A 19,614-nucleotide genomic window follows, 5' to 3' on the forward strand; every position below is an offset into this window, starting at 1 on the left:
ATTGATTCCCCTGAATGTTTTCATCATCTCCACAGTACCAGACTACCTTTATTCATATCTATTATATTCCTGCCTATTGTCTTAATTTCACAGACTTACCTTTCTGTTTTCCTTTTCCATTAGTTCATTCTGGCTCTTTACCATTTAATCATTTTACATTCCAAGTCAAAATCTTTCATATATTATGATTATCACCCGAAGGGCCCTTAGCTATTGACCTCTGTCACAATCATCACTTTGTTCAATTGGACTTTGATATACTGTTTTACAGCAATGTATTGATTTGTCATTCTTAGTTATACCTGTGCTACATGCAGGATCCCCTACTACTGTAACATTAAGAGAAACTTTGATCAATTTTGGCATATTCAGTCAGCATGTCATGTGCAGAATTAAATTCCAGTTTCCCAGGTGACCTGGATTTATTTTTATCACATTTGTAAAGACATTCTCCTGATGAAGATAAAGAGGAAGCAAGATTTGCCCCAGTGAAGTTCTTCCTGTTGTAAAAACCTCAGCTAGCAGTTCTGATATCCAGAAGGGATTTCTCCTATATATGTAGCACAACATCGCGGCTTCACTTTGTTGTCAGAAAGGAGCATGTTGCCTCACTTGAAACATTACTGAAGCAAAGCATCCCTTCAAAGCTTTTCGTAAACTTAGTAACTTCTGTTGATTAGTTTTGGGAAGAAAAAGATCTTACATGTCTGAAGTTATGGTTTAACGCTTTTGCTTTTCTTTTCTCTGATTGTTCAAACACTGAGGATATAGAATTCAGTAGTTTCATCTGTTGCTTTCAAATATACATGTGAGAAACCACGATAACATTCTGCCTCACAGTATCTCTCCTAGGCAGATAGTAATCTATGTAACTATTCAACTGTCTGTGAATTTTAAAATAACTATGAAATGTTTGAACTTTTAATTATTCGTGTCTGACTCCTATCGGCAGAAGATTTGTTGTACTGTATTTGCTGGCATTGTTACTTTTGCTATTCATGGCCCTCTCAACCCATATTCTCAAGAGCTCCAGCCATGCCATGTGTGGAGCTCTTTATCTCCCAGAAGTTGAACTGTTAAATTGGATTTTTATAGTACATGTCCTTATAATACCACAATGTTTATTTTTGTGCTGAAAGGCTTTTGACTGGCCCATTGAAGGTCTGCTGATTCCAAACAGCCCTCCACTAAAGAAGCCTGCTGGTCGGAAGCCAGAGATCAACATGCCTTTGAGACTGAAGGTTTTGAGAAATGGCGAACCAGACAAAAGCAAAGCCTTCTCTGTTCTTGGACCTGACTCTGCATTTGTGATAAGAAAACAGTAAGAACATAGCGTTTCTTTATCTCATATAGGTGTAAATGCCCTTACATGTACATATTAAAATCACTGTTATATGAACTTAGTAACGATACCTTTTAATTTACCTCCTTTTAAAAAAAAGTGAAATCTCTGAAATATTTTTCAAAAACCTATTTTGTTTGGCAATAATTAGGAAAATATAAATTCAGACACAAGTCCTAGGATTAAATTAAACAGCTAGCTATCCATCTTTGTCAGAAACATAATAATTTATATGCAATATTGCCACTGTTTATGGCAAATTATGGCACACCTTTGCCCACATATATTTATATCTCCATTTTAAGAGACTGGTTTAGAAATGCTCAGTAACTCATGTCCCAATGGCCATAGAAACTGTGGTAGCACAGTGGTTGGAATGCAGTACTGCATGCTAATTCTGCTGACTGCCGGCTGTCAGCAGTTTGGCAGTTCAATTCTGATCAGTTCAAGGTTGACTCAGCCTTCCATCCTTACCACCCAAGGTTGGTAAAATGACCCAGATTCTTGGGGGCAATATGCTGATTCTGTAAACATGTTAGAGAGGGATGTAAAGCACTGTAAAGCGGTATATGTTAAGTGCTTTGCTATTGCTATGTCTCTGGAGATATTGAATAATATTGACCACAGTTTTGTTCATTGTGATTAATCTTGTCCATCATTGTTTTAATTCAATAAAGGAGAACATTTGTAGCTTAGTGTTGACATGAGGGATCCTTGGTATTCTCTGAGCTTGGTTGTTTTCTTGCAAATGTTTCATTCACCAAACTAGGTAATCATCATAATCAGTGCTTTGATTCAGCAAGAGAAATCTTTGTGTGAAACTAGTATTTAACATCTTTCCAGAGATTTTTTATTTTCTATTACAGCTTATATTGTATCAGTGAGTGGCTATTAAACATGTATTTATTACAATTTTATTCTTCCTATTCTTTAGGATTTCATGGCAGCATATATAGTGTTCCCACTTCTTAATTTTGCCCCAACAACAGTCCTGTTAAATAGGTTGGATTGAGAAGCAGTGATTGATACAAAGCCACTTAGGAGCTTCTCTAGCTCAAGATGGATTTGAACCTGGCTCTTCCTATTTAAGTATTATACCAGATGGGTTGTTCTTGGATAACTTGCTAGCTGAATGGGAATATATAGCCCTACCCACAATATTTCATCATGATCTTAACATAGTCTTAACAAGCAGTAGACATAGGACTCTTAAGAAGTCTGCATAGTAAAAGAAGAAAATGTAAAATTAGGAATAAAAAGAGACTGAGTGAATGTGGACTAGATATAAAAGGGAGTGACTGGCATGGAAGAATATATTGAGTTGCTTTGCTATATAGAGAAAATAAATGAAGACAGCACTAGAAAACAAATAGAGATGAAATGAATTGAGTCAAGAAGAAACAAACACTGAAAAAGTTGGGGTTATCCATGAAATCCTAACTAAACATTTTTAAAGAATAAAAATAATATATGAATTGCAGGCAAGAATGGTTTGCAAAAAATTGTGGTATTGGTGTAAACTAGTTCTAGCTGTGTTTCTTTTCTCTTATTTTATGACTTAAATTTATTTAGGTTACTATTTCATTCTTATTTTAGTATTTTCAGCTCCACCATAAGTTAAATTCTGTAAACTATAGTTATATAGGTATAGTGAGCAAACAAATGTTTATTACTCTATGCTTAATTTTATAGCATTTATTTCAGCTCTATTCCTCAAGATTATCACTATAATTCCTGAAAAATCTCATCTTTTAAAAACCTTCATCATTTCATTGCTTGAATTTTTATTCCATCTACTCTTTAAAAAAAGTTTGAAGCAGCATAACATCATAATTGATTAATGTCGATTTTTGAATATTTGTATTTTTAACAATTTCTTGTTCTTCACTTCATTTTTTCAAAAAAAAATTCTATATACACATTATTTCAATTTTGCTCTTATAGTTACTAACTATCTAGAGTTTGTGACTAGGTGATACAAATGAATAAATAAATGAATAGCTTTTATTTTTATTTATAATACTTTCCAGAACTACTGGAAACAATACGGTGGGTACAGTCCCAAGGAAATGGCATTTTATCATGTTAGTCTTAATTCTTCTACAAAGCAAAGTAGAAGTGAAAAGTAGGATATCAGGTGATCTCTAATTTGGTGGAGATGAAGTAGCTAACCATTTTACTTTCACTTTTGTTTCTCTCTATTCTTTTTTCCATTGATCATTTTTTCCCAAGGTACACCCTTGACAGTGCAAAATAATGGACTGTCTCACATTTAGAACTGCTTATGTCATCTGTATCCTTTAGCAATTATTTGATCTTCATCATAAAAATCAACTGAATCATACTCTCAGATGTATATAATTTCCTTTGCTATATGTAACCGTTAATAGACTTATGTTTAAGCTATGTATTTGAAACAGACTTTTTTGTATGTGGATATTCAACAATCACCATTTTCATTCATGCTTGAGTCTCAAAATGGCTGAATCATTTTTTCTAGTGAAAAAAGTCTTTTTTTTCTTACGAGCACATACACACATATACACTTTAAAAAATCTTCCTTTTTACTGTTTTACTATAAATAATAAAGTGATTATAATTATACAAAGCTTTTGTACTGATGTCTACTGTATATGGTGGCCTTAGCTGAACAAACTTTGCAAAATTTATCTACATACTTGTACATGTCTGGAGATTTTTACAATTTGTTCACTATGTCCTTCCTTGATTCATAAAGATTCCCCTTATTATGATTTTGATATACTTACTAATTATTCACCTCTCAGCTTGCTTTAGCCTAGAGGTGAAAACATAGGAGAGCAAAATAATTCTTTCTTGAGCCTTTAGGAATTCCTGTTGATTATATTAATTATGTTGAAAACTATGTCTCTGTTATTCCAAAAATGGCAATTATATTTTAATTAAAACCCAAACAGTTAAAAATACTTTTCTTAATACATTTTTAAAAAATGATCAATGATAATTATTTTGTATTTATGTAGGCATATACAGGTGAGATTATATAAAAAGAAACAGCTTTCCATTATAGTTTAGTTTTAGAACTAAGTAGTATATTAATTGAACACAACATTTAACTACAGTAGTAAAGTATTGAAGTCTCTGATATATAACTTAGCTGACCCAGTTCAAGAATATCATACTGTAGTTCTTATTTCACACGTTTTCAACCCAATGGCTGCACATTTTTCTTTTCTTTTATTAATATAGGAATGAAGGATACTGGGGATAAAATGTTCAAAAATTTAGCCTTAACCAAAAATATTTGGAAATTATGTTTCTAAAAGTTTATCTAAACATAAAGAACTTAACTTAAAATCATTTTGTTTGCCTTTTTGCTCAATGGTAGCTGTAATCCTTTTTTGAACCCATTTCTGTATGAAATCCTTAATTTCTAGTGGGACAGAATACTGTATGACTTCATACATATAATATACTTTTATATTATCTAATATTGCTTTTACATTTTCACTTTATAATAGAGAACTGTGAATATTCATATATCAGTGAAAAGCTTTGATGTAAAGAATAAGTTAAATACCTCATTTCTCACATTGTTAGCAAAGATGTCACCTTTTAACCTTTCTTTTAAGCTTTTTAGAACATCTGATGCTTTTTTATAATGGTTTAATATTACTTTTTCAGATTGATTAAATACACTTCATACATCGCTGAACAATGAGTAGCATTCAGATAGGCTGTCCGCTGAGCTGCCTGCAAAAGTGATACAGTTAAAAAAATAATCTTCAAAGTAAAGTCAAGCCTGAAATTGAAATCTTTGACGCATACATCTCATAATTAGTTCTCTCCCTGCCAGATCTAAAATGTGAATATGCTGTTCTTAAATTTATTCAGATCTTTTTACATAGAAATTTAATGAATGGTATATGCCTTTAAAGTTTTTTTCTGTAGATCTGAGGCAAGATCTAAAGTTTTCCAAACTATCCTTTATAACATTTTTGAATTTCCGTGTTTGGTCATCTAAAACCCACCCCCTGACTGATGAAATGAAGAAAACTGTTCCTGAAGCTGGATTTAATAGTTACATAGCTACATACATGAAACCTTTGTAAAGCTACAATGAGACTTTTCCCCTACTGTCATTATCACTGCAGCTAAGAAGCTGTTAATATTGCTACTACTTCTCTGCTCTTTGTTAATTTGATCTTGGGTTTGAAGAGAATTGTGATAGAAAAATGTTCTTCTACCTTATTAACAACATTCCAATAAGTTTCTTTCAAATGTAAAAACTTTCCCATCTCTTTGATAGACATAAATTTCATAAGTGTGGGATATTATTTATGTATAATATATATTTAATTTATATAATGTTCATAAAGAATCTGGGATTCAAACAGCTGCTTGGGCAATTAAAGCTCTTGGCCAATGCAGTTGTGTTTGTGTGTGTTTACCTTTTTCCAGCTGATTTCTGCACCATTTCACAAAGCTCTTTTGCATACTTTACAATATGAAGAACTATTTGGTGAGAGTCACAAGTTCAAATTCCTCTTTAGCAGGAGGAAGGAGGAGTCTGATTCTTTGGATTCCAATTGATAATATATATCAGTATTTTTCAACATTGGCAACTTTAAAACATGTGGATGTCACCTTTCAGAACCAGTTCCCAACAAATCTTGCTGGCTGGGTGAGGCATTCTGAGAATTCTAGTCCACACACCTTGAAGTTGCTAAGGCTAAGGAACAGATAAAGATACATGTAATGTGTCTGTATGGTATATCTTTCTGTGAGCATTAGATTAAAAATTATGCTAATGAAGTTTCAAAAATGAAATAGGCGTACAAAAGGGATGTCATTCTTCAAGAGGTCTGTTTGAAAGCATGTTTAGTAGACTTGTGACAGTAATTGATTATTTTTGCCCCCTCTCCTTTTTAACATAAAAAATATATACTCTTGTTGATAGTGGTAAAAACAGCAATAACAGACTTCTTAATAGCTTTCAGATAAGCTACCAATTTTTTACCTGAGGATCCAATTTCTAAAATGTTTTTGGGTGGGAAAACTTGATTGGTTGCTTTTAGAAAAAGCTCAGTTGCTACATCAGCTATTACCCTTGATGCCTTGCTATCAGGTCTATATTTTCCCACTTATAAAGAATGTGATTGAAAGCCATTCCTATAATAATTTAGTTATATAAGACAATTGAAAAGACTTCCCAACCCAATTCATTCTTATAAATCAATTTGTTTTAATCTAAAACAGTGCTTAGACTATATTTTTTAGGCTTTCAGATATTCCTAGAGGCACCATTCAATGGATATGTAAGTGCCTGATATTTTGTTGTTTGAATTTCTATTAATTTCAGATGCTGCTTGTGCAGCTCCCATGGGTGAAAGTGAATGGAGTTCATATTGCAATGTCAATTCTTTTTGTAATATAAAAAAGCATCAGTCAGGTAATTCCAGTGATGCTAACAACATAACCTGCACTAGAATCAAGAGTGAAAAGAGATCTTTCTCTAGACTGCAAAATTGTATAATTGTATAATTTTGTTTTTATATTTTATATTTATTCACAATAAATTTTAAAAGTTATTTGGATTTCCTGTTTATATAAGATACATTGATTTACTTTAGAAATGTTGAAACAGAAAAAAACCAGAAACCAAAGGGACATCAGAAGATGTACATTGATACAAATTCAGAAAAGGAATCACATAACACAGAATTTCAGCAGTTTCTTGAAAGGTAAATATGCCTATATTAAAATCTGTTGTTTTCCATTTGGTTGTGCCACATGTGGTTTTTAGTGGTCTAGCATGGCTATTGTTCTGCTAGTGTAAATCTGTAACTGGAATGGGGAGAAGGGGAGAAGTAGCTCAATTATTGTCTTGAAGGGACGCTGTGTTGGCACAAGCACTGATGAGCTGACCTGACTGCTAGTCAGACCATGTTGGGGGAAGATGTACTATAGACATTGCAGTCCCATTGGCCCAGCCTGGTATATACTATAGGTGTTGGGGTCTAAAGCCACCTCCCCAGTTGCTGCGTATCTGACCTAAAATTGGAAAAAGAGAAGCAGAGGAGGAAAAGTCTGTACATGGTGAACAGGGTAATTGGAGAGAGAAATTACCGTAAGCATGAAGAGCAATTGTTGATTCCTGATCTGGAAGGGAGAACAAGGTCATTGAGTGGCTTCTCTGGAAAAAGGGAAGTGAAGACCCAGAGGAACAAAGCTCCACCCAAATGGTAAGGATGAACCTGGAGGGCTGCAGATAGCATCTTCGCATAAGACCCAAAATGGGAAGGAGGAGATTGTCAAATAGTGGCAAAACCATTTGCCAAGAAAGGACTGGGCAAAAGACCGCAAGAGAGGTTCTTCCCTAAGTAGAAAAGCACTAGGTGTTTGGTTGAGCAGATCAAGAAGCAAGTCATTCTGGTAAGAGCAATAAATCCAATCAATTCCTTTTTTTCCTCACTCTCTTTCTTCTTCATAAACCCTCCAAAAAGGGGAAGAAGCGGGATTGCTAGAAGGAGATATTTCTAGGAGGGAGACTTGGGAAGAAATATAACACCAGGATTGTATTGTACAACCCTGTTGTAAATAGTTTCGCTATAAGTAGTAAAAAGCATAAAAACTTCCACAGTCTTGTTTTCTGTCTGTTGTCATCCTTGCAAAGCAAAATACACCTCCAGTTCCAAAAGAACCCTGTGACATTGTGACATTGATATTCACCATTAATATATTAGAACGATGAGGGACCTTTACAATTGTTTAATTTCATTTACTGAATAGGCTATCCAAGTTTTTTTTATCTTTGTTGCTTGTCATTATTCAATCTTATCAGCTTTCTTTGCACATTTAGAGAGTTGAAAGTTAGTCAATGATGCTTGAAATATAAGCTTAGGTTTTCCCAAAGGTGCTTTATCAAGAGCCAAAAGGACTTTCTTTGTTTTTCCTTAAAGATGTTTTGATTCTCATCCACTTCTGAAGAAGCTTCTTGGATGAGAAGTGAAACGGAAACCATAACCTAGATGACTGAGAATCTACAGATATAAACCTAGGTCACTTCTACACTTAGCCAGTGGTGGGATTCAGCCAGTTTGCACCTATTTGAGAGAACTGGTTGTTAACTTTCTAAGCAGTTTGAAGAACCGGTTGTTGGAAGAAATCTCATTTTGTTTTTTTCCACTTTACAGGGCTAATCCTGTAAAGAAGGCAGGAAGGAAGCATTCTGGTGTTGTTTCTAGCCTAATTTTTATTGCCCTGCTTACAGAAACTGCCTCTCCAGTTAACCCTTATTACATTGTAACAGCTAAGGTGAAGTGCCCATCACCGAGAGTGACATTGAGTTGGCCATATCCAGCAAGTCACATAACCATTGAGCCACACCTACCAAGCTGGTCATTAGGGTATAGAACTGGTTGTTAAATTATTTCAATCTCACCACTGCACTTAGCCATTGTTTTACTGTTCACTCCAACGCACCCAAATAAAATGCTAAAAACAACAACAAACCCAAAAACAAAACAAATGTTCAATCAATGGTCCATATTCTTATTCATATTTATATAGTTTGTTAAATATTGTACAGTCTGAGTTAGTTACATATTTCTTACTTAGGAATTTTCTAAAATATCCCAATAATTGCAATGAGGGAGACCTACAAAGCCATTATAAAGGCATTATGCTGCATTTAAAAAAAAAACTGTGTAAAAGCATGGAAGGTGAACCCTTAAAGAGAGAGGAGAGTCTGGCCTAAGCCTAAGTTCTGGCATATGAGATAAGGTGAAGCAGAGGTTCCCACCAACAGGAGCTAGCACTCTCACTCTGCTTGAGGGTGTTCAGAATTTCCCATCATCTTCAAATACAGTTCCAAAGAAATGAATCAGTTTAGCTGCAAACAAGAATGACCAGGTGGGCTTACAAGAGTGATTTGGGAATATCCTATGTGTATTCAAAGCCCTCCCAAGCTTTTAGGCCCTCCATTAAGATATTATGCAAACACTACCTATTTTTACCTCTGCTTGCTAGAGGTGGCAACAATGGCAACTTCTTATTAATTGACAACTCTTAGCCAGAGTAAGATATAGAAAACAGAATAGAAAAATAGGCTTGTATTAAAATGCTGTGGTTAAATACGGCAATGCAGCTTTAGAAGCAAGAGTTACATAGCCAACATCAACATCTTCAATGTTTTATTCACAAATAAATGGTACCATTTGGCGGAAGAGCAAATGCTCTTTGAAACTGTGTTCCTCATTCTGCAAGGATTGTACAGTTGAGGGATTGCTAGTCTTGAAATTGCTCCCTGTGGATGAGAGGTCTGTTCTCAGACCTGGAACTATTTTCGCTTTAACAGAATAAGGACTCCCTTGAGATATTTGGACTTATGGTTCTTAAGTTCCGAAAAGGGTGAGTTACACTTTGGATATAATAGTGCTAGGTTAATTGATATTTATAATGAGGAGTACAGTTATCCTGATGTAACATTCCATTGCTATTCCATCAAGTGTTGAAGACTTAATGCAAACATTACATGCATGCTTTCCTTTGCTAAAAAGGTGTACCACAGCACTGAATTTGCCCTTTGCTGCAAGAAGGCTGTTCACTGAAAAAGGAGTGGAACTCTTTGTTCTGAAAGATTTGGAGAAGGATCAGCTGGTAAGGAAAATAAAAATGTATTTGCCAATACTTTCTTCAAAAAATGTGTTTCCAATAAAATTAGCATGGTTTAAATAGTATTTCCTGTCTTTCATTCAATCCATGCATTGGAATATTTAGACTTACTTCCTTCTATTTGGTTCCCATCATTTGGGCACATTCACAGGCCAACAAGTCAGCAAATTCTAGTTATATTATGCCAGTAGATAGCCATTACAATGGATTTTTTAAAAAAATAACACCGTTTTCTATATTAAATCAACATAAGATCAGATGCGTTATACATAATAATCTGGCATATTTTTCATTTGCATTTCCATCATGCTCAGCTACTAGTGGACTTTCTATGTGGATCTTCTACAGAAGACTTATGGACCATTTAGCTTTAAAATATTGTCAAAATACAGTAAAATAATTGTGGCAATTTTATTAAGAATTTGGACGTGTTATATAATTTATAAATATAATTTTGGACAAGGCACTATTGCATAGTTCAATAATAATAATAATAACAACAACAACAATTACTATGTTATAGAAATACAATTATATATTTTGTAAAATATATCTTGAATTGGTGAGCAATTTGAATTCATGCATCAGAAAGTGCATGATTTTATTTTAAAAAATGAAATAATATGAATGTGAACTACATTCAGTTCTCATTTTTTACAAACAGCTTTACATATCATGTGGAGAGCAATGGATTGATCCATTGTGGACTACAGCTCAACATAAGAAACGTCTCCAATGTAATAATTTAACATCTGATATAATGGCTATGCGTGCATATTGTGTCATGAGGAACCCAAAAAGTGAGCAGATTCCTTTCTATGCTTTTTAAAAAAAAAAACGTATATAATGACATAAAGCTAATATTAGGCATCTAACTCCTGAATGGAAATTACTGGCGGGATCCCTTTGTCTCATTTTGGGTTTTATGTGAGTCATGCTTGGAATCAGAAAATTAAGATGTCAAAGAATAATGCATTAAGCAGGCCCACCAGACAACATGAGAAATTCAAATGTTTTTCTCCATCGCACTATAAAAGGAGAACTGACGGATCAATGGATCTGGTAGCATATATTCATAGTAAATGGGAAGAAACTTGTGCCTTTCACACAGCCCAAGTCCACATTTGTCCAAGAAAACCTGGTATCCTATGACTCTTGTTCCAGGCTTTTTCACTACTCTTTCCTCATTAGCCAGGTAGGCACTATCAGGGAGATAGGTCTATGTTTCCACATTCTGTTGCGGAAAGCCTTACTTTTTCAAATACTTTTTCACTGCTGATTTTTTTCCCATGGACCCAAGAGTAAGTAAACAAAATGGCAAACTCACTGGTGTTTTCATGACCCAGTTGACTAGGTGGAATTAGAACAATCCTTTTGAAAAATGCGTCTGTTGTAGGCAAAATGTAACTTTCATGGAAATTAGGTCAATGGTTCAGTTTACAGTACTCTGTTGTATTCAATGATCCAGAAAATAGGTGTGAGTGTTTATAGGTTAAATATCTAAAATTGTTCTTTAATTTTTTCTGGAAATCTGACATTGGATGATATGCTTATAATAATTGATTATAGATAAGGAAACTCATCTGCAACTTGTTTTAAAGCAAATAAGTTTGAATTCATTTTCCAGATTTTGTTTTGCAAGTCAAGAATAACATTGTTGTTGGTGCTAAACTTTCTGTTGCAAGAGCTGTAGCGGAATTTGAAGAAAAAAAAGATGTTGAAGAGCCAGAGAAAGAAAAATGTGAAAAAAACATTGAAACAATAAAAGATGACACAGATAAATATCTGTAAGTGGTCCGAAGTAATAATCAGTACAATACTACGAATGGTTATAAATACTCTTTTTCAGGCTATTGACATTTTAGAATTCTTTTTTAAAAAATTAGTTGTTGCATTTGTGCTAAATACAAATATACTTTCCAATCAGTTCTACAGTGCATGATATATTATTCCATTATTTCCTCCTTATAGTTTGAAAGCACTTAAATTATTTTTGCTTCTTCTCATGATAAATAAGACAAAGTAACACTAAAAAAATAGTCCTATTACTTTTAGTGGTTCAAGCATAAATGAGATTTCATGTACTTCTCTTTTACTATCTGGTAATCTTATTTTATCCTGTATATCTTGCATGGCTCAAATAAAAAGGTAGCCACAATTAATAGCTGAAAGAATTGTATTTTTAATAACATAAGAAGAAATGAAAATCCAAAATTTGTAGCAATTATACCATAATAAAACACTTCAGACAATTTAAATAACTGATTTCTAAGTTCTTCAAGTTCCTCAAGTTCAAATTGAGCATATAGCTCAAGAACCTCTGACTACACATTAATGTAGTACAAATAGTGGATAACTCTACTAAATATAATCATGGTATGCGAAGTCAAGTTTTTCTTTCTTCCTGTACACGTCACCCCAGAGTATATTATTCCTATGTTGTGGGATTTGGTATTAACTTCCAACTCTGCTAAAACACTGCAAAGATACTGGTAATTTGCAGTTTTTCTTCAGCAGGTATTTGTGCCAGGTGGAATGGGAGGAAGTAGTTTTCCTTTGATAGAAATTCCCACTTCTTCAGAAGTCCCCAAAGATGCCTGCTATTTCAGATTGTTCTGAAAAGTAGCTTTATTGCTGCCTCTCACACAATAGCTGCATTTTGTTTTGTTTCTGTTTTGAGTAAATTAGCAGAAAAAAAAGAAAAATAACTAGTAAGCAGTGGAGCAAAGTCTGTCACAGAAAATCAACATAGTGCAGCACTTGCAAAAATACTGTGAATCCTGCCTTACAAAGTTTCTAGAATTATTCCATCAGAAGGATTACGGGTAGAACCAATCCTGTTGGACTTTTAAAAACCCTGAATAAGTTCCTCAAGGCACTTGAGGAATAAATTTAGCAGTCATGGGATTAAGAAGACCTATCCTTTTATGGACTGTTGTCAGGTGGAAAAAAGGAATAAATGAGCAGATTTTTTCCCCCAGCAAAGAATAATAAGTGCCGTTCTTCAGTAAGTTGTAACTTGACTTAGGGCACAGCAATGAGATGGCAAGTTTGCAGATGGTTCCAAAGTATTCTGGATAGGGGAAACTAAAATTCATTGGGAAAAGGTTAAAAAAAAGCATTTGTTTTAAACAGAGTGAGCCTAACCAAATTCAAATGGCAAATTTAAATAGGTATAAATTGATGCATGTTGGAGTAAAACTACAACAACAGTATGCATCAGTTGTGTGTGAGCGGTCTATAAATAACCAGGAACAGGTTTTTGGGGTTAAAGTGGATTTGTGGAGGGGGGGGTTACTTTTGAGTGTAGTGTTAACTTCTTTTTTTAAATAATTTTTTAATTTTTAATTTAAAACAAATACATCATCCTTCTTTACATGCTATAGAAAGTGTATCAGTTGGTTACAAAAAAAACCTTCCATGCATCTCTTCCACAGTCAACAAACATAGTTCATATTAACTTAAGTATTTTAACTCAAATATTTGTACATGTCACCATCATTATATCTCCATTTTCATTTGACTATAATTGTTTAAACGTCCTTCATCATAAAATATACTGAAGTTAAATACATAACCACATACTGGCCTTTCAATTACTATTTCTAAAATCCTCCACTAACTCTAAATCCTTATGTCCTATTCTAGCTAAACATCCATAATATTTAATAACAAAGTTATCTAATCCTCCTTTCCAAATCACTGTTTAAAGTTTGCATCCAGTTTCCTTATGTTATACCCATACCTATATATGCATTGTTATTCTTATCCCTCCTTTATTTGACTATATCCTGTATCTTAACATTTTCCCCCTAATAATCAAAACTTTAATTGTATCTAACTAAGTTCTATTATTATTATTATTGTTGTTGTTGTTGTTGTTGTTGTTATCCTTTATGTATAATCCAAAGGGATTGCTAATATTCCTTACATGGATACCATTCAATATTCATATCCAATTATACTCATCATGTAGTGTTAACTTCTGAGAACTATCTGGACTAATGCCTTTTTTTTCAAGATTTCAGAAACAGTTTACAATGCCTTCTTCCTGGACTAGCCCAAGATTATCCAGTTGGCTTCGTGCCTTAGCAGGACTAGAATTCATGGTCTCTTGATTTCTATGCAGATGCCTTAACCATTACACTGAACTGGCCCTCATAATAGTGAATAGCTCTACTAAATATAATCAAGATATATGAAATTAAGGTTTTCTTTTTTCCTCTGTCTGGAAAAAAGAATGTGAATATAGAGAATTAGAATTTACCTCATGTGTTCTCACATGATGCATAATTAACCTGTGGAATTCATAGAGATGGGCACCAACTTGCATAGCTCTAAAATGGATGAGATAAATTAATCAAGAATAAGTTTATTGATTACTATTAGCCTCGAAGTTCTGGGTTGAATACAGCATTGGTATATTTCCGAATACCAGAGAAATACTAGCCGAAGAGGGATGTATGTCTATTTCCTGCCTGCTGAGACCCCAGAGGCATCTGACTAGCCATGTAAGAAACAAAATTCTGGTTTAAGATGGGCATTAATAGGACTATTATGTTCTTAATGAGATTTTAAATAGCCTCACCTCAGCACTGTTCAATGTTACAAATTATCTCCCACTTATGTTTAGCGCCCACACTTACAAACAAAACAGTAAGATCGCTCAAAATCAAAAGATACCAGCAGAAGTAGAACAGTTCTAACAAAAATAAAAATAAATGGAATGGCTTGAACTTCTGGATCTGGGTGCTGGAAGATTTTCTGAAGGGAGGGGGGGGAAGAGGCGTATCATTTTTTATGTGATGAGAGAATATTTGCTTAGAAGGCAAGCATATTTGCAGTGTTGATAATGGTTCCATATTCAGAGATATTCTGTATACGATCTGTTTCACTTTCGGGGTAATTTTCTGTAAAACAGTTTTGTGACACATTTTATTAGGAACTAGAATGTCTCAACATTTTGTACTTTAGTCAACACTGAAATTACCTTCTTTTTCAAAAGATATGTGTGTTTTATAGATAACTGCATAAATATTCATAAATGCTCCATGCATTCATTTTTATTATGACTACATGAAAGAAATACACTTTATGTGATGGAATTTTTGTTGCTCATGAATGATACAAAAACCTACAATCTGTTTGGCTAAAGTTCACAAAAGGAATGAAAACCAGGATGCATGTAATTTGAAGAATGATCAATTAACATATCATTATCTCCTTGCCCATTTTCTGTTATTATTTGTGCACTGCCACAGTAGAAGAATGCTGAAGGCGGAAAGTAGAATATCAATGAAAAATACCAGTATAGACATATTGCATTAATTCTGTTGCGCAATAGATGGCACTGTTGTTTTCTGAAATATTAAAAAAGTTCCCTAGTATTAGAAATAAGCCTTCTAGAAATGATATGCCATTTCTATCTTATAGAGAACATTTGCTATTTTAGAGATATTAAGACCAGGTTAACACATGATACTTCATTGATGATGAACTATTCATTTTGATATCAATACTATATAGCACATTTTCTTCATCTGTTCGACCTTATATATATATATATATATATATATATATATATATATATATATATATATATATATATATATATATATATATATATATATATATATATATATATATATATATATACAGTATAAAATCATAGAAGCTTAAAGATTAATTATTACACTGTGGGTGTTACAAGTGGGCATATTTCTCCGAAGTTCTGGATTTATTTATTTATTAAATTCTCCTTATCTCACTAAAGGACTCTGTAATTTTTGCGTGAAAAGCAGCAAATCCCCACTGCTTTAACATATTATATTGGGGTGCTTTTAAAATAACTTGGAAGCTGCAAATAGTGCAGAGTGCAGGTATCCATGCAAACACTAAAAACTGGCCTTAGGAGCACATTATATTTGTACTACAGGTCCTGCACTGGCTATCAATAAGATACTGGGCACAATTTAAAGTGCTAATTTTAACCTATAAGCCCTTCTATGACTTGGCACCAGTTACCTTCAGGACCGCACTTTCCACCTAGAATAGGCCTAGTTTACATAATTTTTTGGAAGAAGCAGCTTGGGAGATGAGGAGGTCAAGGGCAGGAAGCATTGCTTGCAGGGGGCCCTTTAGAACGTCCTCCCAGTGGCAATTAGATTGGCTTCCTTCCTCACTGCCTTCTGAAATCAGCTTATTATCCAGAACTATTGCCATTGTTTTCTTTGCCTTTTTGCAATCTCAGCTATCATTCCAAGAGGGTTATTTTGGAACAGATTTTGGAGCACATAGGTAGATGTAGGGGAAGGAAGAATGAATAAAGATCTTCTTTTTCATTTCAGTCATGGAACCAACTAGTTCATACAATTCCATATCCAATAAATGAAATAAACACGGTTTAAAAGACAAAAGAAGTAAAATGTGGTTTTTAGGAATATTATTCCCATAATAAAACTTCACTGTTTTTTTCCAGGCCCTCAGGTTTGGAAGACAGGTCACTAATAGTCTTAGAAACTATACATGAATAAGTCTTGACTATTAAACTGTTCTTAGATCTGTTACCCAAATCACACTGGCCATTGTCTCCCATAGAATTTATTTGTCATTCATTTTCAATGAACTTAAAGCATCTAATTAAATGTTTCAGTCCAAGTGTTTATGAATCTCAAATTCTCATTAATAGAATAAGCAGTGTAATGCTTTAACGTCTTGTACTATTTTGGACACAGTTTTAATCAATGGCTCAAATCTCTACAAAAAATAAAAATCATTGGTAATAAGTGAGCGTTGGGTGGCCTCTATATCTTTCCAGAAATTCACACATAAGGTCACATCTTAAAACAGAAGCATGTCATAAGACTACAAAATATGCCTGGCAGCAAATGTCCTGTGATTTTGATGAGGACTACAACATTCAGAAAGAAAAAGATGAGCAGTTTTTTGAAGATGCAGAATTATATAAAAAATACAGGTCAGTGATTTATACTTGCATATAATGAATTAATTTTATTCCTTTTGTATCTTTTTATTGTTACAACATTTTAAAATTATTCACAGTACAATTAAAAGGATACCATCTTTTAATAAGAGGACATCAACTAAAAGAGTGTTTCTGATATAATTGTCCTTGTATCAAACCTGCACAGATTATATTCAAGTAAAACTGTGTCCTAGGTGATAATAATTTACTTAAAATTATAATGTCAGGTTGAAAGTTAAATGGTTATTATAAAGATTTCAGCTCTACAGGTAGTCCTTGAATTACAACCATCATTTAGTCACCATTTTACTATGGCACTGGAAAAAGTGACTTAATACCAGTTTTCACATTTGTGAATAGTACAGCAACCCTATGGTCACATGATCAAAATTTGGGCACTTGGCAATTGGCATGCATTTATGACAGTTGCCTTGTCCTGGAGTCTTAAGATCACCATTTGTAACCTCCTCAGCTGGCCTCTGACAAAGCAAAGTCAATATGGGAAGCCAGGTTCATGTAATGATTATAGCATTTACTTAACAACCACAACGTTTCACTTAAGAACTGCAGCAAAAATGCCACAAAATGGGCCCAAACTCCTTTAACTGCCTTGCTTAGCAACAGAAATTTTGGGCTCAATTGTGGTCATATGTCGAGGACTACCTGTACTCTGATGCAATTCTGTTTCAAAATTAAATCTTAATAAACAGTTAAGACATTCACCAAATAATTAGAAAGAACTGAAAGTCCAGCACTTTATTCTACCAATACTCTGAGCAGATATTTACTAAACCCATAGATGACACTAAGTAAATCAAGTCTGAGCACTTGAATTATTAGATTGCTGAGATAGAGATTAGTCCTTATATTTATATTATATTAGTCCTTATATTTCTAGCAAGTGTTAAATTCAGCTGAAGAGAAAAGCCCATTTCTCACCGCCCTCTTTGTTTACTAAATGCAATGAGCAAGGGAATCAGTCTTCTCTTATTTTGAAGGAGATAGGTAGGTATCTCAATTTCAGATTCTTAATAATTTTTAACACATCTGCTGACACCAGGCCCTGATGCCCTATAAAAAAGTGGATTTTATAATGTCTCAAAATGAAAAAAAAGCTCATAGGATATAGTCTTGTAAAAGATAATAAAGAAAAGAAAATTGCATGAAAATCCAATAATTATCTAAAGGAATAATTAACATGTAATGTGATATAATCTCTTTAGAGTTCCATTATTTCATATTTCACAAGAGTTTGAGATCTTCTTTATTTCTTTGCCAGCTCACTGTCACATATCTTAAGAATTTTATTTACTTTGTTCTCAGTATAGAGTACTAGTGTAATTATTTTTTTAAAATCAAAGCAAGCTATCAGTACAAAGATTTTGTGCATGTATCCAGATGTCTTTGTTAGTTAGCACATTTTATATACAGTGAATATGGTGGAACATAATATCAAACCCCAGAAAGGTGGCATTTACTACTGCCAGCTGTACAGAAAATTGTTTTACAAGATTCAGTAAAATTATGCCTTTCTGAGGATCATAGAGTTAGAACAGGGGTTGGCAATCTTAAACACTCAAAGAGCCATTTGGACTATTTCCCACAGAAAAGAAAACACCAGGAGCCACAAAATCCTTCCCGTGCCTGACTTTTTTCTGAGCGGCCACAAAACTAGTACATGTAGTTGAATTAAACATTCTGTTTTCTTCTGAAACCTTTCTTTTCTTGGATTTAATCATGGTTGGCCTGTTGGGGATTGAAAAGCTCAAAAAATCATGTGCCAGCGGGTGTCACACATTGGCGGTTCTGATGCATATTTTGAGCAACAAGGAGCCACAGTAGAAGGATGGAAGAGCCACATGCAGCTCCAGAGCCAGGGATTGCTGTCCCTTGCATTAAAAAGAACCATTTGGGTCATTCAGCTTGATGCAGGAATCCAAATTACAGTAAAGACAGATCCAGTATGTCTCATTTTAGCCTTTTCATCCACATGTTCATATAACCACCTATCCAGTTTTTTCCCAACATCTTCGCCCTTTGAATTCTGATTTAGTTTTGATTTTACACATTTGTTGCTGTTAGCATATAATGTAGTATGCATGAGGCATATATTTTTGTTGGTTTTAGGCATCAGCCAAAATTGGCTGAAGAATTCCGGAAAGCCCATCATCAACATTTTGAATTTAAAAATGGGAAGATCATCAACTGCAGTTTTCCAAATCTTGTACTGGGTGTGGAGAATACTGATCTTCATTCTGGTACTGAAGTGGTTTTGTTGGAAAAGAAGTGTGATGATGTCAAGCAACATTGGATATGCAAAGAGGAAAGCAGGTACATTTCTATATATTAGAAATGTGGTAGAACATCCAGTCTTACAGTATCCCCAGAAAGACCTTCAGTCAAGTTTTCCATTTGACTTATTCTTGATTAATACGTGTGATCTGTTTCTTCTTTAGTTTAATTCTGATGTTCTCAGAAGTCTCTCAAAATAAAATATGTGGATAAATCAGATAAGTGGATTTTTAAAAAGTCACAATTATAATATATCTAAGTCTCAAATTTTCATTTTAAATAATTACTTTTTGTCAAGATTTTGGCAAAAACTCCTATTTACATATGCTATAATAATATA

The 19,614-nt window shown here is 33.7% G+C and overlaps 1 protein-coding gene across 2 annotated transcripts in view; it reads left to right on the forward strand.

Moving 5' to 3' along the window:
• DCDC1 (doublecortin domain containing 1) overlaps window positions 1-19,614 on the forward strand; it is a 265,682-nt gene that overhangs the window by 213,780 nt on the left and 32,288 nt on the right. For both annotated transcript variants that reach the window (XM_087718678.1, XM_087718686.1), the window contains exons 21-27: window positions 1,140-1,321; window positions 6,955-7,065; window positions 9,883-9,982; window positions 10,662-10,797; window positions 11,625-11,784; window positions 16,815-16,973; window positions 19,110-19,313. In XM_087718678.1, coding sequence (XP_087574804.1) covers window positions 1,140-1,321; window positions 6,955-7,065; window positions 9,883-9,982; window positions 10,662-10,797; window positions 11,625-11,784; window positions 16,815-16,973; window positions 19,110-19,313 — 1,052 coding nt within the window. The remainder of the gene's footprint in view (window positions 1-1,139; window positions 1,322-6,954; window positions 7,066-9,882; window positions 9,983-10,661; window positions 10,798-11,624; window positions 11,785-16,814; window positions 16,974-19,109; window positions 19,314-19,614) is intronic.

The sequence above is a fragment of the Thamnophis sirtalis genome, unplaced genomic scaffold (assembly GCF_051295495.1).
Source record: "Thamnophis sirtalis isolate CommonGarterSnake01/CBP01778 unplaced genomic scaffold, rThaSir2_p1.2 scaffold_1, whole genome shotgun sequence".
NCBI lineage: Eukaryota > Metazoa > Chordata > Lepidosauria > Squamata > Natricidae > Thamnophis > Thamnophis sirtalis.